General features: G+C 34.3%; 2 protein-coding genes across 4 annotated transcripts; both read right to left on the bottom strand.

The window, feature by feature from the left end:
• Window positions 1-9975: 9975 nt before the first annotated feature.
• LOC116025178 lies at window positions 9976-13383 on the bottom strand. Its single transcript, XM_031266307.1, has 4 exons — window positions 13092-13383; window positions 11256-12184; window positions 10462-10659; window positions 9976-10360 (listed from the first exon to the last, which is right to left on the bottom strand). The coding sequence occupies exons 1-4, from the start codon at window positions 13347-13349 to the stop codon at window positions 10171-10173; spliced, it is 1575 nt and encodes a 524-aa protein (XP_031122167.1). The 5' UTR covers window positions 13350-13383; the 3' UTR covers window positions 9976-10170.
• Window positions 13384-15913: 2530 nt separating this feature from the next.
• On the bottom strand, window positions 15914-22385 carry LOC116025175 (TMV resistance protein N-like). 3 transcript variants are annotated; one of them, XM_031266304.1, is made up of 8 exons: window positions 21835-22385; window positions 20448-21543; window positions 19982-20272; window positions 19083-19874; window positions 18209-18945; window positions 17895-18056; window positions 17111-17165; window positions 15914-16335 (listed from the first exon to the last, which is right to left on the bottom strand). In XM_031266304.1, exons 1-5 carry the CDS (start codon window positions 22305-22307, stop codon window positions 18241-18243), a joined length of 3357 nt encoding a protein of 1118 aa, XP_031122164.1. In that variant the 5' UTR covers window positions 22308-22385; the 3' UTR covers window positions 15914-16335; window positions 17111-17165; window positions 17895-18056; window positions 18209-18240. The 3 variants fall into 3 exon arrangements, with proteins under 3 accessions (XP_031122164.1, XP_031122165.1, XP_031122163.1); XM_031266305.1 differs by lacking the exon at window positions 15914-16335 and having other exon boundaries at window positions 16545-17165; window positions 18177-18945; XM_031266303.1 differs by lacking the exon at window positions 15914-16335 and having other exon boundaries at window positions 16736-17165.
• Window positions 22386-22809: the final 424 nt, after the last annotated feature.

Below are 22809 nucleotides of genomic sequence, written 5' to 3'. Positions count from 1 at the left end.
GGCAAAAACTTGTGTGAGACTGTCTCACCATGAGTCGGGTCGGATCAAGATGCAAATGTAACACTTATATGCACAAATGTCATACTTATATGCTCAAATGTAATACTAATCAGGAATACAATTTTTGTTACTTATAAAGGTAAATGTAATACTTTTAAGGGAAAATACAATACTTTTACATTTCGATTTAAAAGTATTACATTTTTTCCACAAAAGTATTATATTTGCCCTTATAATAAGTGAGGGGCACTTGTCAACATTACTTATTATGAAAAATGTATTACTTTTTCTCTAATAAGTAACAAAAATTGTATTCTTGATTAGTGTTATATTTGAGCATATAAGTATGACATTTGCACATATAAGTGTGACATTTGCATGGTGTCTTGACCCGACCCGACCCGTCTCACGAATAAGGATCCGTGAGACGGTCTCACACAAGTGTGACCCAAAACATTTTTATATCCCGAGCCCAATCCAATAGATATAAATATCACAGTAATTTAATTTTAAAAAATTATTGTTGTTGCTGTGTTTATGCAATTAGAATGAAATTTATATTTATTAAATTATGCAAAAACTTGTGTGAGACCGTCTCACCATGAGACGGGTCGGGTCGGGTCGGGTCAAGATGCAATGTAACACTTATAAACACAAATGCCATACTTATATGCTCAAATGTAATACTAATCAGAAATAAAATTTTTGTTACTTATAAGGGTAAATGTAATACTTTTAGGGGGCGTTTGGTTCACGGAATCTTGGATTACCTCAGGTAATAGGATTATCTCTAGGAAGGTAATGTGAGATTTTGGGAATGTAAGATTACCTGATGTGTTTGGTTTGGATTGTGGAATATAATATTACTTTGTTTGGTTAAGGGTTATATTTTAGGTTATATGGGACAATTTACTATAATGTCCTTATTTATATATATATATTTATTTATTTATTTATTTATTTATTTATTTGTGTGCCTTTATTGTGTGTATTTTTATTTATTTATATGTATGAATGTATTGATGCTTAATATTAAAAAATAAATATATAAATATACACACATATTTATTTGATTATATAAACATATATTTATTTTATATATGTTATTATTATTATTATTATTATTATTATTATTATTATTATTATTATTATTATTATATAAGGGTTAGTTAACAAGGGCAAAGTTGGAATAATCCAAGGTAATCTTAGATTACCTAAAAAAAACGGGGGTAATCACATTACCTTGAAACATTACCGCCACATCAGCTTTGAGGTAATATAACATTACCAGGTAATCTCATAACTTGAAACAAACAAGGTAATATAACATTACCAGACTCAGATTACCTAGGTAATCTCAGATGACCCGAACCAAACGGCCCCTTAAGGGAAAATACAATACTTTTACATTTCGATTTAAAAGTATTACATTTTTCCTCAAAAGTATTATATTTGCCCTTATAAGTAAGGGGCACTTGTGAACATTACTTATTATGAAAAATGTGTTACTTTTTCTCTTATAAGTAACAAAAATCGTATTCTTGATTAGTGTTATGTTTGAGCATATAAGTATGATATTTGCATGGTGCTTTGACCCGACCCGACCCGTCTCACGAATAAAGATCCGTGAGACGGTCTCACACAAGTGTGACCCATTAAATTATTATACAGATATAAATTTCACTTTCAAAAATTTATTCAAAGTAGACCTTGTGGATGGAAAGAAATGCACTTCCCCATCTTCGTTTCTGTGTACATTAAATATTCTAAGTATCTTTGTAGCCGACGGTAAGATGAATAATAAAGATTAGTGGTTCTCTTTCTATCACTTGTTTACTCTTTTAATATCTACAAACAATTATATTGATTGTATTCTCAGGACGAGAACGATAAAACGGTTCATGATTTTACACTGAATAATGTACATAAAATGACAATTATATTATAATAGCTACATAATTTATTAATTGAATTGTGTCTTGAATTCCACACCATGAAAAATTCATATATTATTTTTCCTAACCATATTAAGTGCTCATGTTTTGGTACTTTGGTTCATGCCTAATTAAATTTTACCCTTGAAACCTCGCCATGAACATACATACAAAACAATAGTTATTTGCTATTGTATAGACTTTCAAATTTATACCTTAGCTAATTGATAAAATATATGATTGACTAATAAAATTGTTATACATAAACTTCTTCATTAATCCAAACCCGAATAACTTAACTTGTCCCTAAATACTTTGCCTTTTTGAATATTTGGATTAAACATGATGATTTACAAATGGTGTGTACTCTTTTTTCGTATTTATTATGATTCTCAAATATAAGCAATAATTTGTTAGAGAAGAAAAATAAATAAAATAATTATTTTTATGAGTAAAAATGTCTATTTAACATAAATTATGAGAAATCACCACTTTTAAAATAATTAAGAGAGCTAATATGCATACTGAATAATTTAGAGAAAAAAGAAATACTATACGCATATAATTCAAGAAGAAAAAAATATCAATTTCCCTTCAATCTATCTCATTAGTTTAAAACTAAATTTCTAATAAATAATAAAAATAAATATAACTGGAATTGTTACCAACAGACAAAATTCACTATTTTGCCACTATAACAGTGGGGATGGTGCCAAGTTGTCAAGTGTACTAAAACTAAAGATTTGTGAATCTTTTGTCCATTGACTTGGTCTTTCTTAATGATTTCCCACTACATTTTACCTATGACTAAAGTTTCGGTTCGGAACTGGTGATTTCGGTTCTGAAAATGATCGAACCAAAGGTTTCAGTTTGAACTGTTGGCTCAAACTGGAATTTTTATTAGTAAAATTGCAAAACTAAGTTACTTTTGAAAGAAGAAAAAATTATGATAATAAACAATACAATTGTCATTGTCACAATGTTATCTCCAACAAAAAAAAGAGGGGATTGGGGCTAGTAGCCTAGTACTAAAAACTTAAACATAACTCGATCAATCAAAAATAATTACGAAGAAAGTGGTTAGACCTTTCAACACAAGAATTCACAACTGACGCTCAATTAATAATTGTTTGTTTTATGATGATCAAGCATCTTAAAAGCGCTAACATCAATAAGATATGAAATTTAGAGAAATTTTTAAGTAATTAGTTACTAAGCTAGCTACACATCATATCCCACGAAAACACTCTAGGATAAACTCCCAAAGGCTGCTGCAATATCTTCTGTGTCGATCTTCTCCCAAGTATTCCAGCCATTTTGCTCTACACTAGTGCATACACATCCACTGTACCACTTTTCTCCAATCATTGTTGAGACTTCAAAATTATTTCTTTTACCCTAGATAGATCCACCTTGCATTGTTCCTTGAGTTTTAGCACACTAGATGATACATACTTCTTATGTGCCGTTGTTCACATCCTGTAATTACAAGTTTGACTTGAGGCTTTTTGGTTCAGATTCTTGATCTCCCTTTTGTTCCCATCCTCCAATTGACTCCATCTCCATTCAAATGGTATAATGGTAAACTTTGAAGATGGTATCTTCCCATTAAATCTAATTCTTTCAATGAGGACAAACTCCTAAGAGCAATTGGAACACTATCTATTTCATGCAAATAGTTGTCAGGAATAGTCAAAGCATTGCAATTCCTTATGTCAAGCACTAGTAAGTATAAAAGACTCTCCATGTTAAGAAGCTCAACCAAACTTTTATAGTTCCTTATGTTAAACTCTACTAAGGATGAAATTAAACCCTCTCCATGTTTGGAAGCTCAACTAAACTTTCACAATTTTCAAGAAACAGAACTTCAAGTTTTTTCAAATTTGATACAATTGCTATTTTTCCAATGAGATACAATTATATGTAAAGAGATTCTCCATACTAGGAGGAAATTCTACAAGTACTCTAAGATTTTGCAATGACTTTCTTGCAATGACTTTCTTGACTAAGTCATATGATAGACTTCGCCAAAAACGCACTTTTAAGTAATGATTGTAAACTTTTCTGTAAATCAAAGATAATATATTGCACCATCATACTAAACATGTTAAGGCATTTAATCGAAACCTAATAACCCATAACTCATTTAATATAGGAAAGCATTACTAAATTTGGTATGTCCGTCCAAAGCCGCAAATTATGCCGTGGACCCAGGTGCACATTGCAAGGTGCACCTGGGTCAAAAACGACGTCGTTTATGGCTTTTTTTTTTTTAAAAAAAATTTGTTAATTAACGCCGTTAACGGAGCAATAGGCAGGCGGTTGTCGACTACCAGCGGGAGAACCAGAGCAGAGGAAGGAAGGCGATTTCACAGTCCAGTCATTCACCATCATCGCAAATCAATTCATCATCGCCGCAACATCATAGCAAAACAATTCATCATCGCCGCAATTCTCGCAAAACAACTCATCGCCTTTGTTTGATTCATCATTGCAGTTCTCTCATTCATCATCGCAATTCTCGTTGGATTCATCATCGATTCGACATCGCGATATTATTTCGATTCACCATCGTAATTCTTCTTTTCAATTCTTCTTCAATGATGGCAGAGGCAGTAGATTCATGTTTGGATTCATGTTTACATGTTGATGGCTCATCTTCGATTGCAGGTTTTTTTCGAATTTAGGATTTGTGGTTAGATTGATTGTGTAACCATGTATTTGAGTTTTAGATTCACACTTATACAACTCTACATTCACAGTTACATAGTGATAGATTCACACATTATGAACACTACATTCACACTGTTTCCTGATACTCTGTTTTATTTTTTATATTTGCAGTGATGGCAGAGGCAGTAGATCAACTAAGTTTACACGTTGATGGCTCATCTTCGATTGCAGGTTTTAAGTTTGGATTCTTGTTTGATGAATTGTATAGATTTATGTTTGTTTTTTTTGAATTTAGGATTTATGGTTAGATTGATTGTGTAATCATGTATTTGAGTTTTAGATTCACACTTATACAACTATACATTCACAGATACATAGTTGTAGATTCACACATTTAGAACTATAGATTCACACTGTTTCCTGATAGTCTGTTTTATTTTTTTATGTTTGTAGTGAATGCAGATTTAGTTGTTGTCTCAACAAGCAATGATCAAGGCTGTATAAATGCTGAGGATTCTACTTCAATTCCAGGTTTTTTTTTTTTAAATTGTTTTTTAGAGTAAAATTAGTGATTCATATTGATTTATGATTTTATGTGTAGTTGTGTGTAATAGTGTTTGATGTGTGAATATAGAGTATAGGACTTGTGAATATATAGTTTTGAATGTGTGAATGCATAACAGTGTTGATATAATTGCTAAACATATTGCCCCTGAAATGTGTGAATCTAGAGTTTTCAAAATGTGAATACACAGTATATGGTATGTGAATCTAGTGTATTGAATGTGTGAATGTAGAGAAGATAGTAATCCTATTACTGAACAATTATCACTGGAATGTATGAATCTGTTGTTTTCTAACTGTGAATATCTAGTATAGCTTATATGAATATATAGTGTGGCATTACCCGCCCCCCCTCTACATAGAGAATATATTTCCATTAGATTGCTTTTTATTNCACTAGATGATACATACTTCTTATGTGCCGTTGTTCACATCCTGTAATTACAAGTTTGACTTGAGGCTTTTTGGTTCAGATTCTTGATCTCCCTTTTGTTCCCATCCTCCAATTGACTCCATCTCCATTCAAATGGTATAATGGTAAACTTTGAAGATGGTATCTTCCCATTAAATCTAATTCTTTCAATGAGGACAAACTCCTAAGAGCAATTGGAACACTATCTATTTCATGCAAATAGTTGTCAGGAATAGTCAAAGCATTGCAATTCCTTATGTCAAGCACTAGTAAGTATAAAAGACTCTCCATGTTAAGAAGCTCAACCAAACTTTTATAGTTCCTTATGTTAAACTCTACTAAGGATGAAATTAAACCCTCTCCATGTTTGGAAGCTCAACTAAACTTTCACAATTTTCAAGAAACAGAACTTCAAGTTTTTTCAAATTTGATACAATTGCTATTTTTCCAATGAGATACAATTATATGTAAAGAGATTCTCCATACTAGGAGGAAATTCTACAAGTACTCTAAGATTTTGCAATGACTTTCTTGCAATGACTTTCTTGACTAAGTCATATGATAGACTTCGCCAAAAACGCACTTTTAAGTAATGATTGTAAACTTTTCTGTAAATCAAAGATAATATATTGCACCATCATACTAAACATGTTAAGGCATTTAATCGAAACCTAATAACCCATAACTCATTTAATATAGGAAAGCATTACTAAATTTGGTATGTCCGTCCAAAGCCGCAAATTATGCCGTGGACCCAGGTGCACATTGCAAGGTGCACCTGGGTCAAAAACGACGTCGTTTATGGCTTTTTTTTTTTTAAAAAAAATTTGTTAATTAACGCCGTTAACGGAGCAATAGGCAGGCGGTTGTCGACTACCAGCGGGAGAACCAGAGCAGAGGAAGGAAGGCGATTTCACAGTCCAGTCATTCACCATCATCGCAAATCAATTCATCATCGCCGCAACATCATAGCAAAACAATTCATCATCGCCGCAATTCTCGCAAAACAACTCATCGCCTTTGTTTGATTCATCATTGCAGTTCTCTCATTCATCATCGCAATTCTCGTTGGATTCATCATCGATTCGACATCGCGATATTATTTCGATTCACCATCGTAATTCTTCTTTTCAATTCTTCTTCAATGATGGCAGAGGCAGTAGATTCATGTTTGGATTCATGTTTACATGTTGATGGCTCATCTTCGATTGCAGGTTTTTTTCGAATTTAGGATTTGTGGTTAGATTGATTGTGTAACCATGTATTTGAGTTTTAGATTCACACTTATACAACTCTACATTCACAGTTACATAGTGATAGATTCACACATTATGAACACTACATTCACACTGTTTCCTGATACTCTGTTTTATTTTTTATATTTGCAGTGATGGCAGAGGCAGTAGATCAACTAAGTTTACACGTTGATGGCTCATCTTCGATTGCAGGTTTTAAGTTTGGATTCTTGTTTGATGAATTGTATAGATTTATGTTTGTTTTTTTTGAATTTAGGATTTATGGTTAGATTGATTGTGTAATCATGTATTTGAGTTTTAGATTCACACTTATACAACTATACATTCACAGATACATAGTTGTAGATTCACACATTTAGAACTATAGATTCACACTGTTTCCTGATAGTCTGTTTTATTTTTTTATGTTTGTAGTGAATGCAGATTTAGTTGTTGTCTCAACAAGCAATGATCAAGGCTGTATAAATGCTGAGGATTCTACTTCAATTCCAGGTTTTTTTTTCACGTTGATGGTCATCTTCGATTGCAGGTTTTAAGTTTGGATTCTTGTTTGATGAATTGTATAGATTTATGTTTGTTTTTTTTGATTTAGGATTTATGGTTAGATTGATTGTGTAACATGTATTTGAGTTTTAGATTCACACTTATACAACTATACATTCACAGATACATAGTTGTAGATTCACACATTTAGAACTATAGATTCACACTGTTTCCTGATAGTCTGTTTTATTTTTTTATATTTGTAGTGAATGCAGATTTAGTTGTTGTCTCAACAAGCAATGATCAAGGCTGTATAAATGCTGAGGATTCTACTTCAATTCCAGGTTTTTTTTTTTTAAATTGTTTTTTAGAGTAAAATTAGTGATTCATATTGATTTATGATTTTATGTGTAGTTGTGTGTAATAGTGTTTGATGTGTGAATATAGAGTATAGGACTTGTGAATATATAGTTTTGAATGTGTGAATGCATAACAGTGTTGATATAATTGCTAAACATATTGCCCCTGAAATGTGTGAATCTAGAGTTTTCAAAATGTGAATACACAGTATATGGTATGTGAATCTAGTGTATTGAATGTGTGAATGTAGAGAAGATAGTAATCCTATTACTGAACAATTATCACTGGAATGTATGAATCTGTTGTTTTCTAACTGTGAATATCTAGTATAGCTTATATGAATATATAGTGTGGCATTACCCGCCCCCCCTCTACATAGAGAATATATTTCCATTAGATTGCTTTTTATTTGTTTTCTTTTGGTATGTTTTTCCATACTTGAGGTTATATTTCATATGTGCAGTTGATCAAGATTTGGTGGGTATTGTAGTAAGTAATGGTGATGAAGCGTATGAGTTGTATAACGATTATGCATTTAGAGTTGGTTTTAGTGTGAGGAAGGGTAAGCAACGCTACCAAGGGTCTACTAAAAATGTTAAGATGAAGACATTTTTGTGCTCCAAGGCTGGTAGTAAGTCCAAGAAAAACAGTGGTGTTAAGGCGTATTCAAAGATTGATTTAAGGACGGGGTGTGGCGCATATATTCAGTTCGATGTAGATGGTAATGGGGTGTGGACAGTAACAAAACACGAGAAAGCTCATAACCACAAGCTAAGCACTAAAGACAAGAGTCACCTACTTCGTTCGCACAGAAGAGTGGGAAACAATCAACTTTCATACTTAAGAGACTTAAAGAAGAGTGGGGTTGCCTATAATTATTGAAATTGTGATTTTGGATTTATTAAGTTGTGAATTTGGTTAACAGAGTTAAGATTATTATGGTCAATGGTCAATTCTATAGTTAGAGAAGTGTGAATGTGGTGTTTTGAAATTATGAATATAAAGCTATGGGTGTGTGAATATAAAGCTATTGGTGTGTGATTACAACATAGTTCTACAGGAATTCAAGGAACTATTGTATATTCACATTTGAGTACAAGCTGTTCATTTCTTGTTGTACAAGAGTTTGGTTTTCTTGATCACAATGTTTTTCAATATGTTGGCACGCCACCTTATGATTGTTGCGGCGTACCTGGCCCTCAATCCAATTAAGAAGTTTTCCTACAAATATACAAGATCAAATAAATACTTTATTGCAATGCTAGCAAAAAAAAAAAAAAAGATAAGAAATTATTCAAAGCTAGTATTTGTGTACTTACATTTAAGTTTGCTTGCTTTTTGAATCCCGGGTTCCATTTATTCAATGTCCCTTTATATGTTTCCATATGCCTCATTACAAATAGTCCGCAATCAATGTAATTTTTCGATTCTTTCCAACTCATGTCCACAACCTCTATGGTTAGCTCGTCCACCTTCCAGAATAGGGAAGATGACCCTAGTGCTAGGTATTCTTTTAAAGCTGTAACCTGGACATAAATATTTAAGTCTACCACTGTTACACATTCACACATTCATAACAGTATATTCACAGATTATGTATTCTATATTCACAGATTGAAAATACCAGATTCACACATTTCAGTGTTAGATTTTCAGTGATTATATTACATCTGCTATACATTCACACTTTGATAACTCTATATTCACACTTTATATACTATATATTCACGGTTTGAAAAGTACACATTCACATACATGTAGCAACTGAAAAGGAGCTCAAGTTGTTGATCAACTTACCAAGAGGGTTGTGCAATCTCCATACTTGTCCTTCATGGTAACACCACGGACTAAGGACTTGTTGTCAATTATTTCAAGTTTTGAGGCTTTAACATTGATGCAAATGAGAAAATAGTGCCCGTGACGAAGCACTGGAAAGAATATCTAAGTTCAAAAAAGGAAAATAAAAACAGTGTCATTAATGTCTTGAATGTGACTAGATAAAACTGAGTGTTGTTGATAAACTCACCAGGTCCGCATCATTTATGTCCAAATTTTGTAGGCGCTCAATTTCATATGTCATCCGCTCATAGAAGTTTTGTTTCTTTTTTTCCATCGGGAGACATTTCATCCATTCGTGGTTGGGATCTAGTTGTAACTAAGATAAAAAAATAAAAAAAAAAAAACAAAGTTCTCAATTTGAATACTTTTTTAAGTCAGAAATACGGATAAATAATTTTAAGTTCACAAATTTTTATGCTTTGTGTGTGAATGTGGGGTATATAAACTGTGAATATAGAGTATAGAATATGTGAATCTTTAAAATAGTTAACACAGTCCAGCAACTTGTACCCTGTAATGTGTGAATGTATAGGTTTCAAATTGTGAATTTAGAGTATAGAAACTGTGAATATACTAGTATGAATGTGTGAATCTGTAACCAAGCTAACACAGTTATACCAATATTTAAAAAGTATACTTGTTTACAAATTCAAAAAGGACTTACGTAGGCAATTGTGCTGAAAAACACCCTCTTCGGTTGCCCGGGTGCACGCTCTTTGTCAAGCATTGAGAGCCTCAATGCCCATACATCTAAGAAGATATTTTCAACTTGGCCAACACTGAGCGAGATGAAGTGATCCCTAGTGATCTCAATGTCACCAAAGCTGAAAAGTAATTCACTACAAAAGGCACAAAAAAAGAATTAAAATTAAAAAAAAATAGAAAATTTACCCAATTCACATTAATGTAAGTAATTAATAAATATTTAGATGGAACATACTCTTTAGGATGTTCCTCAGAAACTTCTACAAATGCATAGTTCGAGAGGAGTTTATCTGGGACAGTGGCATTTCTGATTTTCATCCCATGTTCATTCCAAAATGGAGACCGTAGGTTTAGGGGGATGTTCTTGAACTTTCGTTGAGGCCTCTTTCTAGTAATGACATCCTCGACATCAGATTCACTCTCTGCTAATGCACTGTGTTCACATAATAGAAGTATTTAGTCAACAAAAAACAGAAGCTTATGTTTACCAAATATAGAGCCATATATTCACACCTTGTTATCTCTATGTTCACAGTCTGTGAGGTCTATATTCACAATTTAGAATTTTGGAGGTTTAGCCTAAAGGTGTTTAGTTTTAGGTGTCCCAATGCTTTCTTCACAACTTTAGATCCCTATGTTCACAAATTGTTAACTGTATATTCACCATCTGTTATATCTATATTCACAATTTGTTAACTGATTCCCTTTGTTTTACAGATTCACAGCTTTAATGTTGTATATTCACAGTTTATATATTCCATATTCACAGTTCTTAAACACCATATTCACACATCTTAGGACTTCAGATTCACTATAAGTAGGTCACCTATGTCACAGATTCACAGCTTTATAATTTTATATTCATATATTGCATACTAAACATTCACATTTTTTATAGTCCACATTCATAACATTTTAGGGCTTCATTGCTAACTTTACAGCCATTCTATAGATTGACAAAAACATAGTACTAAGATCATTCTTTGTAGTATAAGTTCTAGATTCTGCTAAGTAAAAGTATTCCATTACCTATCAAATTCATCAACAGGGGAATCAGCCCTTTGAAAAGGAACTCTAGTCACACCAGGGGTTGAAAAAGTTGCATCTTTAGTGGCTTCCCCTGCAATTCTATCCACCAGGGCATCAATCCCCGGTTCCCCCGCAGCATCCTCTATCTCTTGCTCTTTCTCCTTCTCTTTCTCCTTTTCTTGTTGCTGCTCCTTGTCCTTATGTTGCTGCTGTGTTGGTGGTGGTGGTGGAGTTAGCCCCAAATCACTCCCTTGCTGCTGTGCTGGTTGTGGTGGTGGAGTCACCCCTAAATCCCCCTCCTGTTGCTGTGCTGGTGGTGGTGATGGACTCAGCCCCAAATCAAAGGTCGGAGCATCTAATTGGTCCGATGGCTGTGTTGCTTGAGATAGCCCCAAGTCAAAAGAAGGGGCATTAGGGTCCATTTGTTTCCTTGTCTTTTCAAAGGCTTCGACAAGGGCATCCACAGCCGTAGTGAAGCTTTCACTACCAAAGAAGATGTCGTCCAGCTGGGATGATGTTGGGGTTGCAGTGGCTTCTATGGTGCTGGCAACATTTAGCATGTTAGATAAGCCCGAAAATGTCTTCCTCATCACATTTACGGGTGCTCCTTGCTTTCCAATTTCAGCCATAGCCTCACCAAACTCTCCTACTGTCGAAGCCAACTTTTGTAGGATCCCTGCCACCTTATCTACGCTTGATGATGGGATATTCAATGCAGCAACAGGAGGTTGATCATTCTGCCTGGAGGTGGCAGCAGCAATATCAGTAGGTTTTGATATTCTAGGGAGCACTGTCCCCCTTCCAAATGACCCTGCTTTGTTCTCTTCTTTAACCCTTTTTCTAGCAAGTTCAGCACTCCACCCAATAATGGTTGGGTATGTTCTATCCACTCTCATCCCCTTAAACTGTACTCGGTCAAAGTACACAAGCTGCACAAGACAGGGAGTTAGAATTGAAGGTTATTCACAGTTTGAAAAGTTCATATTCACACATTCATGTCCATATATTCACAGACTCAGTACAGTATATTCACATATTCAATACACTATTACTATCTGTTATAGATTCACACATTCATGCCCATATATTCACACCTTCAATACATTAGATTCACAGTTTGAAAGGTTCATATTCACACATTTCAGTGATACTTGTTCACATATTTCAACAATTACAGTAGTATCTGTTCTAGATTCACACATTCATGTCCATATATTCACACCTTCAATACTATATATTCACAAACTGACAAGTATATATTCACAGATATCATGAATTATATTACTATCTGTTATAGATTCACACATTCATATCCATATATTCACAGATTCAATACATTAGATTCACAGTTTGAAAGGTTCATATTCACACATTCATGTCCATATATTCACACCTTCAATACATTAGATTCACAGTTTGAAAGGTTCATATTCACACATTTCAGTGATACTTGTTCACATATTTCAACAATTACAGTAGTATTTGTTCTAGATTCACACATTCATGTCCATATATTCACACCTTCAATACTATATATTCACAAACTGACAAGTATATATTCACAGATATCATGAATTATATTACTATCTGTTATAGATTCACACATTCATATCCATATATTCACAGATTCAATACATTAGATTCACAGTTTGAAAGGTTCATATCCACACATTTCAGTGATACTTGTTCACATATTTCAACAATTACAGTAGTATCTGTTCTAGATTCACACATTCATGTCAATATATTCACACCTTCAATACATTAGATTCACAAACAAATAAGTCATTATTTTATAAAAATAGTAATGAAAAATCGAAAATAAAGTGAACTTACTAGGATGAATGCAACGGGTCCAGTGAAGAATTGCTTGTCATTTTTCTGAAAAGATTGAATGGAGTCGACCATGGACTTGTGTGTATAGGCACACCAATTGTAGGTCTTGATCTGGTCAAGGTTTATCAAGGATTTTAGAATCCTAAAGTTGCAACACCTATCTTGGTGGCCACACAGCATTGCTGATACTATAAATAAGACAAAGTCGCGTTTAAACATATCTCCATGGTCTCCTCTTTTCAGAATCTGCCCGGGCATTGATGTTGTGATTGGGGATTTACCATCAATCCCCCATCGCTCCCTCCATGATGCCACAAGGTTGGCATATGCTGCACTATCACCATCTTCTGACAGATGCTCAAATCTTGTGGCTTCCTCAACCACGTTGCTCCCTTGTGGGATCCCCAATGTTCTTTGAACATCATCCTCTTCTATAAGCAGCAATTCACCCCCTTCAAGTTGGATTGCAGAGCGATAAACATCGAACTGCCTAATCAAGTACTTCATTAGAGGGCCTTCACTCTTTGTTAGTTGGAGGTGTAATATCCCTCCAAATCCGATCTCTTCCACGGCCCTTTTCTGTTCAGCAGTAAGCTCTTGAACAAACTCCGCCACGATTTTCGGGCTCATTCTTGTATTCCATGTCTTCTGTTGTTTCTCCACAGTTTCATCCTCATCTGTGCATGAATTTTTTGTTGCAGTTTTTCTCTTTGCTGCTCTTTCAACGCAACCACCTTCCCCTTTTTCCACTGATTTCCTCTTCCCTGTTTGTTTTTCAGCGGCAGAGGGCCTATCATTACGCTGTTTTGTTCTTACTTCGGCTGGGATAGACGAGTCTGAACTGTCTGCCTCTCCAGCTTGAGAGGGAAGTATAGCTCTTGCGTTCACAATTGCTGACAATTCTACCACTGAATAATTTAGAAATAAAAAACAGAACACCACAAGGCTATAGATTCATACATTGAAAACTATATATTCACATAAGCTATACTAGATATTCACAGTTAGAAAACAACAGATTCATACATTCCAGTGATAATTGTTCAGTAATAGGATTACTATCTTCTCTACATTCACACATTCAATACAGTAGATTCACATACCATATACTGTGTATTCACATTTTGAAAACTCTAGATTCACACATTAAGGGGCAATATGTTTAGTACTTATATCAACACTGTTATGCATTCACACACTCAAATCACTACATTCACAGAAGCAATGCTCTATATTCACATTTAGAAAACAACACATTCATACATTTCAGTGATAATTGTTTAGTAATCCTATTACTATCTCTTTACATTCACACATTCGTAACACTAGATTTACATACCATATACTGTATTCACATTTTGAAAACTCTAGATTCACACATTAAGGGGCAATATGTTTAGTACTTATATCAACACTGGTATGCATTCACACACTCAAATCACTACATTCACAGAAGCAATGCTCTATATTCACAGTTTGAAAACAACACATTCATACATTTCAGTGATAATTGTTCAGTAATCCTATTACTATCTCTTTACATTCACACATTCGTAACACTAGATTCACATACCATATACTGTGTATTCACATTTTGAAAACTCTAGATTCACACATTTAAGGGGCAACATGTTTAGTACTTATATCAACACTGTTATGCATTCACACACTCAAATCACTACATTCACAGAAGCAGTACTCTATATTCACAGTTTGAACACTCTACATTCACACATTTTCAAGGGCAATATGTTTTGTAATTATATTTATCAATGTTATGCATTTAGACATTCAAAACTCCATTTTCACGCTTCATATTCTCCATATTCACATTTTGAAAACCTCACATTCACATTGAATAAAACGTAAAATTTTTGAACTAAAATCCCAAAATATAAAAAATGTGAAGAAATACCTGTTGCTTAGTGATCGTCGGCGATGAGAGTATGTCGGAAAACGGCGAAATGCTCTTTGCGGAGGAAATGGTGAAGAATCGCAAACAATGGTGAAGAAATGGTGAAGAATCGCCGGAGGAAGGGAATCGCAAACTGTAACTTGCGGAGGAAGGGAATCGTCTTCGTTTATATATTTAAAAAAAAAAAAAATTTGATTGGCTGGGTGTAACGGTGCCACTAACAGCACCGTTACACCCCTCCATTAAACGGCGCCGTTTAAGGACCCGGGTGCACCTTGCAAGGTGCACCCGGGTCCACGGCATAACAATTGGTCCAAAGCCCATAGTATAATTGTTGTGAAGAACTGCTTGAAATAGGCCCATTTCTGTGGGATCTATAAACCAAAATCATTATTCCATGAATCATGGTCCACACATTTGTATTAATCATAAATAAAAATTAAATTTTTAATATGTTAAAGGTACATTACTTATATACATAAAGTACATTATTTGAGAGTATATATATGATTTTTTTTATATTATCTAATAATATACATTCAATACACAAATAATGTACTTTTAGTATATTAAAAACGTATATTGCATTCATGGTCCACACAACTATTTGAACCATGGTTCACACAATAATTTATCTACAAACCATTCACCTAATTGGATTTATTTGGTATTAATTCGTAAATACAATCGGTTTATTAGTAAATAAAATATTAAGTATTAAATATTAAAATTTGGATGAAATGTCATTAAATAAACAAATTAGATACATTTTGATGAGGGTCGGATGTAAAATTTTTTTGGTCCAAAATTTGGTATAAATAAGTTGGAGATAAAAAACATTTGGTGTAATAATATATTGAGAATATTTCTTTTGGTGTAAAATTTGGTGTTTATGGTTGGAATGACCTTTTTTTTGAAAATCAAACGAACCAACTTATATTAAATCACTGAAAAAAGACGAAATACAATCAGGAGGGACAAAATCCCACACACCAAGGACAGAAGAAGAACCAGTCGCCCGTGCAAGGACATGAGCTACATGATTCGCTGACCTATTGACATGGCGAACAGAAATGTTCCCAATGCCACTAGCAATATACCAACATTGCTTAATAAGTAAACCAACGTAAGAAAAGTCATTACAAGCAGAATTAAAATTTAAACAAAAGTTTTGGCAATCAGATTCCACAATAATGTTGTTATAACCCCGACTCTTTATCCATGTAAGTGCTTCCTTTACTGCCATTGTCTCCGCAAGATAAGGATCTTTCGCACAAGGTAGAAGACCACTGACGGCAGCCACAAAATGACCAGAGTGATTACGTATGACTGCACCAAAACCCACATTATCATGCAATAAAGAAGCATCAATGTTACATTTAACCATACCAAGAGGTGGAGGTGACCTTATTTGCACCAAAACCCACATTATCAGGAATGACCTTATTTGCACCAAAAGTTTAAGAAAGGTCATTTACATGCTTAAAATACTCTCTTATTTTTAAAAGTGAGTCATACTGTCATATCACATATTTTCATTTCACTAATAATTTCTCTTCCATCACTATAATTCTAATTCACTCTCAAAATATAATATAATACTAAATTAACATTTAACTTTATCTTTTTAAAAAATGGACTCCACAAGGTTGATGATGTCAAATTTTGTCATCCTTGCAATACACATTGATTAAAAAAAATAAAAATTAAAGCCCCAAAAATAGTTGAGTGAGATGAAGTAGCATGATTCTTGTACGAAAAGACCATAAGTTTGATTATTGTAAATTAAACATCCTTTCGATGGAATTCGTCGAACAGAATTTAACAAAATCAGATAGTATCTGTGAGTTTTTCTCTGATCCCAGAGTTGATGGTTGTTGCTAAGCACAAAATCAATTTCTTTCTTTTTCTTCATTTAACTTGTAGAGACAACTCTTCATTACAGCAATGTGTGTTTCATTTAAAGATATCAGTAAGGAAAACCCACTAGAACATGATCACATAGAGCCTCCCCATCTTTAAAAGAACAGCCTTTTTACTATTCTGTGTTTTCAGTCTCACTCAACTAGAAGGCCACAAGAATCTTCTAAATAAGTTTCCTTACCAACATCAATATATTAGAAGCTTCAGGGTCTTCAATTCCTGTTCTAATGGGGAAGCTGCCAGAGTAAAAGCCACAAAACAAGATTGGAAAATCAGAATATATAGAATGTAGAAACCACCAAAAGCAACAAGAAACTCAATAATGCAAGGTGGTGATTGAAGAAAGAACTCACCACCCCTACCTTAAGAAAACAATGGGCCATCAAGAATAAAAGCTTCGCTTATTAAATGAGCATCCACAATTATTAGAATTTAATTTGACTTCTCATATAAAATTTAAATGCCTATTTGACATTTTTCCCAATCACTGTATATTTGATTGAATTAGTAAAACACACAAAATGGTATGAATTACAAAATCAATTGAGACATGGAAATCATTTCAAAGTCCTATCAACTTTGGAGCAACAACTACAACTTCATGCGACAATTGAAACACTACTCCTTTAAACACAAAGTAGAATGATACAGTGCCAACATTATTGTTCTTCAGCATAAGCCATGAATTGAATTAACACAAGGGAAATTCTTCTTGGAGCATATGATGCATACATAAGGAAAATGTTACAAATAACAGGATTAACAGCGCACATACACATATATAAACAAATATAGAACTAGACATATAACCTCGTTATTTTTTACCATTTATTGGAACCCTACCACCCATCCATGCAATCACTTCGTTATTTTGGACTCCTACACAGGATTAACAGCACACATACACACAGAAAACTAGAATTGCAGCCAAGAAAGTAAAAAGTAAGATGAAAAGAAAAACCTACTGGCGGTGGGCGAAGAGTGGGAAAAAGCAGAACAGCTGAAACGCAGGGGAGGCAGTCCGTCACATGGTTTTCCTAGTTTGATTTATCCATAAAAGAGCAACTCTTGCGATTAACTAGAAGAGGTCAATAACAACTCCCACCCCTTTTGATTTTTCCTCTCTTCTGGAATATTAGAAAATACATGAAAATCAAAAGATACATATATTAGAAAATATCTGATCAATCATCAATAAATTAATAATATTATTACCAACTTTAAAAAATATGTATATATATACGTACAACTCCACAATTTTTAGGATCAAACCGCTTACCACCATGCCAAATGCCCTAGCCACGTCTATTGCTAGTTAGCAGTCAGGATGCTGGACTTAACTTCACTTGGTCTGCTAGGCCTCTGCCCAACAATCCTTTTGCCACCAAGTGCTAGATTGGGCCTTTTACCTTCCTCCAGCCAACAACAATACTCCTTAGGTCTGAAACCGCGCGTTATACTAGTAGATAAATTTTCAACACGCAGTAATTTAGGACGATTCTCCCTATGTGATGTTGTTGGTTCATCAACTTGCAGCAATTTAAGACGCTTCTCCCTATGTGATGTTGTTGGTTCATCATCACCTTGCTGCAGGTAGCCCCATGCAGATGGCAACCAGCCCCTTGTGGATGGAAAGAAACGCCATTCCCCATCTCGGTTTCTTTGTATTTCAAATAGACAAAGTGTCAACTCTGAAGGCGTGAATTCTGCATACACCTCTAATCTTTCTCCAGTTATTCTTGGGACCTTAAAGTCAATTTTATAGCCTGTAAACGCAGACTTACTATAATTATATTCATCTTTGAATTCAACCCAACGATCAGTGGTTGTGCTACTGACAGAGATACGAAGTCCTTCAAGGGGACCCTCAATAATTGCAGGGTTATCGGTTCTTATGAATTTAGGCCCCAAAAGTGTTGGAACACGGCATGCTAAATAACCGACTCCCGATCCTTCAAGACGAAACTTGACACTATCACCTTCAGAGCCATCTTCAGAACCACCTTCAGAACGTGCCTACATTATTATATATGGATTACAATATGACAATTAATACTTAAACAATAACAATAATCTAATTTATATATATATAGCTGCTACAAAAACACAAACTGATAGTTCTCATCTCAGGGAAACATAACTAACTAACTAACCTGGAACCAGTTTTCAACAGGAGTCAAACGACTGCAATTTCTTATCTCAAGCAACTGTAAGTTTTCAAGAGTCTCTAGGCCTGGAATCGGAGCCAAGTTCTTGCAGTTGGGAATATTCAATTTTTGGAGTCTTTGCAAAGTTGATATATCTGCTATTTTCTCTAATGACACACAATTTCCTGCAGAGAGAGACTCCAAAGTAGGAGGAAGATCTTTAAGTACTCTTAGATTTTGCCAGTCATCCAAGTTGAGATTTTTCAAGTTAGAAAGATCACGAAGGCTGAATGGTAAATCTTGAATATAGAAACATCCTGATAAATGTAAATTTGTCAATGAGGTCAAACTCCCAAGACCAACTGGAAGATCTATTTCATACAGGATGGTGCTATGGGTACTCAGTCTTTCCAAGGAGCGTAATTCCGCAACCGAAGGTGGAAGTAAACCAGCATGACCACGAGTAGTTCTTGTTGATCGTAGTAAACTCAAGTCCAGGTTCTTTAGATTTCTCAAACCTCTCAAAGGAGCGGGCATATTTCTGATGGCAGTTACCCTAACATTTAACTCACTTAATTTCTCTAAGTTTCCCAACTCAGCTGGAAGCACCTTTAGTGCACTGCAAGAGTTGAAATCTAACACAAGAAGTTTATTCAAACTTCCAATGGAATGGTGCACCTCGACCAATTTTGAACAACTACGAAAGAATACTTTCTCAAGGCTATGTGCTCCGGTGAAGTCTGGCGTTTTCTCAACTTCACAATCATCAAGCTTTAAGATCTTCAAGCATGTCAAATGCTGTTGAAATAAAGGAGACTTTTAATCGATTTCTTTTTTTTTTTTTTAATTCAAAGCTCTAAGAAAATATGTAATGTTAAAATTAAATAAGCATTAGACATACTAACCTTCATATCCGGCTGAAATTCTTTGATATTGCTACGAGACATGTCTAACTCAACAAGGTTCCAAAGTTTTCCAAGGAAAGAATCAGATAGCCACTGTGAGCAACTAAAATGACAATTACGTAACCTAAACAGTCTAAGTTCATGGGACAAATATTCAAGAGATCCTCTAAGATGCAGACCATCCAATATGAGTATCCGTAAATTTTTCATCCCTGCAAATGCTTCGGTACTGAAAGGCTCATCCTTCAACATATTAGAATTTACAATCATCCCTTCAATTGCATCCGTGCCCTAATTAAGAGAAAAAACATTTTATATAGAAATATGTTAGACATTATAAAATCTTCATATTTTAATGAAACTAATTAAATACTACAAGCTATGTCAAAAAAAAAAAATTAAATACTACAAGCAAATGGATAAACTAGAATATATAACTCAATTAAGTAGAAAGGAAATGTTTTACCTTCTTTCCCCGAAGAACATCAATGATATCCTTTGGATCCACCAATCTACTGCGTTTGCCAGGCTCTCGAGGGGATTCCATTCGAACAATTTCTCTACCCATATCACGAATTAAATCATGCATTTCAAAATTTCCAGATTTATTTATTTTTAACAAGCATCTCTCTCTCAAAATTTCGATTCCCTCTGCAGAAACAAAATTACAAGCTTCCAATATCTTAACAGTGTTGTTTTTGTCATCCCCAATGAAAAAACAAGCAATATCAAGAAAGATGTTCTTAGCATGATCATCATCAAGTGCATCATAGCTTATTTTAAGAATCTTTTGAACATCTCCAGGAGGCATCTTTTTTAATTTCTCAGCATAGTACGTCCATCCCTGCACTGGTTTTCTATGTAAACGAGAACCTATGACTTCAAGGGCTAATGGAAGCCCTTTAGTATAACGCGCTATCGTTTCGGATAGTTCACTATACTCCTTATTTGGTACAGAGACATCAAGAGCATGCAAACTCAAGAGTTGCAAAGATTCATTAAAGCTTAACATGTTGACCTCGTACTTTTCGTGTTCTCTAAGGTTACTCAACAACTGAACATCTCTAGTTGTTATGATAATTATGCTGTCTGGACCAAACCAATTTCGTTGTCTTGCTAATGAGTCTAGTTGCTTTCTACTGTTTATGTCATCAAGAACAATAAGAACCTTGGTTGATGACAGTACTCTTTGAATTAAAGTTATTCCATGATCAGCATTTTCTATTTCATGCATTTTTCTCTTGAGGCCAACAAGTTTCTCTTGTATACGAGCTAGAGCTCCCCCAGAAACTTCAGATCCAATGTTTGCAATAAAACAACTACCGTCAAACCTTCGAAAATTCCTGTTGTATATAACTTTAGCAAGGGTTGTTTTCCCAACACCACCCATGCCAAAAATTCCAATCATCTTCACACCATCATTTGTTGGACTTTGCAATAAATTCTCTATATCTTTCACACGAGAATCAGTTCCAACCGGATACTTTGCAATATCCATGTATGCATGATTCAATTCCATTAGTACACGCTGAGTAATTATTTTGATGATCCCTGACTCATACCTGATTACATTTAAATTTATTAAATATATCAATCACTCAATCTTAAATCGAAAAGTTAAGAAAAAAAACACAAGACTAAGAAACCAAATTGAACACAAACATGAGGTAGATTCTTCCTGGTTTAACCATCTACAAATATGAATTCATGAGGTATATATAGATAGATGCTAGCTAGAAGGCAAATTTTAATTAGCAAAAGTACTATATATGATTAACAGTGCAGATTGTGACAAATATATATAACATACTATATATCACATAAAAAATTCAATTAAAACAATCTAAAATTACCGGTCTTCCGTGATATGATATCCAGCCAAATTAGCAACGTTAGTGAGTGCGGCTTTCCACCCATTAACTATTTCTTCTCCAAATCGCTCTATATGTTGATTCAGTGCGATGCCAAACTCGCCTGTCTGTTTGCGAACCTCTTCAGGAGTAACATGATAGAATATGGGAAGAATTTTTTGTGCCCCTTTTTGTTGACACTCCATCATTTTCAACAGCTCGTTAAGGCACCATCTGGATTGTGCATAATTTTTGGAGAATACAACAACGGATACCTCACACCCCTCAATGGCCTGCTTCAACTCATCAGAAATGTCGTTGCCTTCCCGGATCCCTTCTTTATCTCGAAAGGTTGGAACCCCAGCGTCCGACAAGCTTGTGTAGAGATGATCGCTGAATGATGTCCGTGTCTCGCCCCTAAAGCTCAAGAAGACATCAAACCCCGAATAAGGACGCGACGATGAAGAAGAAGCCATAGTAGATTGAATTGAAATTGAGATTTGAGAACACAATCTTTTCTTCTGTGTTTTCAAAAAAAAAAAAATATTTTCTTCTGTTAGACGTGTAGTAGAAGACTATAGTGGGGCTATAGCTAGATATTCTTCGCTGCTTTTAATGACCGACAGTGGGGCCGGTGCTAGTTGTCATCAAGTGTCTTAAAGTCTTCGTACAATGACTTGGTCATTTTTAATACTACGTAATTTAGCAATACGTATCTAGATTTTGTTAAGGGTGTGTTTGGAAACCAGGAAAATTACTTCTGGAAAATGAGTTCATTTCTAATGTTTGGTTACACTTTGGAAAATTATCTTTGTGTGTTTGGTTCATTTTCCGGAAAATGAGTAGAAATATATAATTATATATTTTTATTATTTTATTTAAAATATAAAATATAAACTAACACTATTTTTAATTTATAAAAAACAAGAAAAAACCAAAAAAAAAAAAACACCCTGTTTCCGGCGGAAACCAAATCTG

Source organism: Ipomoea triloba, chromosome 7, assembly GCF_003576645.1.
Source record: "Ipomoea triloba cultivar NCNSP0323 chromosome 7, ASM357664v1".
Lineage (NCBI taxonomy): Eukaryota > Viridiplantae > Streptophyta > Magnoliopsida > Solanales > Convolvulaceae > Ipomoea > Ipomoea triloba.
This window is presented reverse-complemented; position numbering and strand designations above follow the sequence as displayed.

Coding starts and splice junctions, on each gene's coding strand:
- LOC116025178 (XM_031266307.1), bottom strand. CDS start 13,349: ATGCCCGGGCAGATTCTGAAAAGAGGAGACCATGGAGATATGTTTAAA. Junction 10,660..11,255: donor CCTGTTGATGAATTTGATAG/GTAATGGAATAC, acceptor ATGTGAACACAG/TGCATTAGCAGAGAGTGAAT. Junction 10,361..10,461: donor TCTGAGGAACATCCTAAAGA/GTATGTTCCATC, acceptor TGCCTTTTGTAG/TGAATTACTTTTCAGCTTTG.
- LOC116025175 (XM_031266304.1), bottom strand. CDS start 22,307: ATGGCTTCTTCTTCATCGTCGCGTCCTTATTCGGGGTTTGATGTCTTC. Junction 19,875..19,981: donor AATTTCAGCCGGATATGAAG/GTTAGTATGTCT, acceptor TTATTTCAACAG/CATTTGACATGCTTGAAGAT. Junction 18,946..19,082: donor CTGTTGAAAACTGGTTCCAG/GTTAGTTAGTTA, acceptor ATAATAATGTAG/GCACGTTCTGAAGGTGGTTC.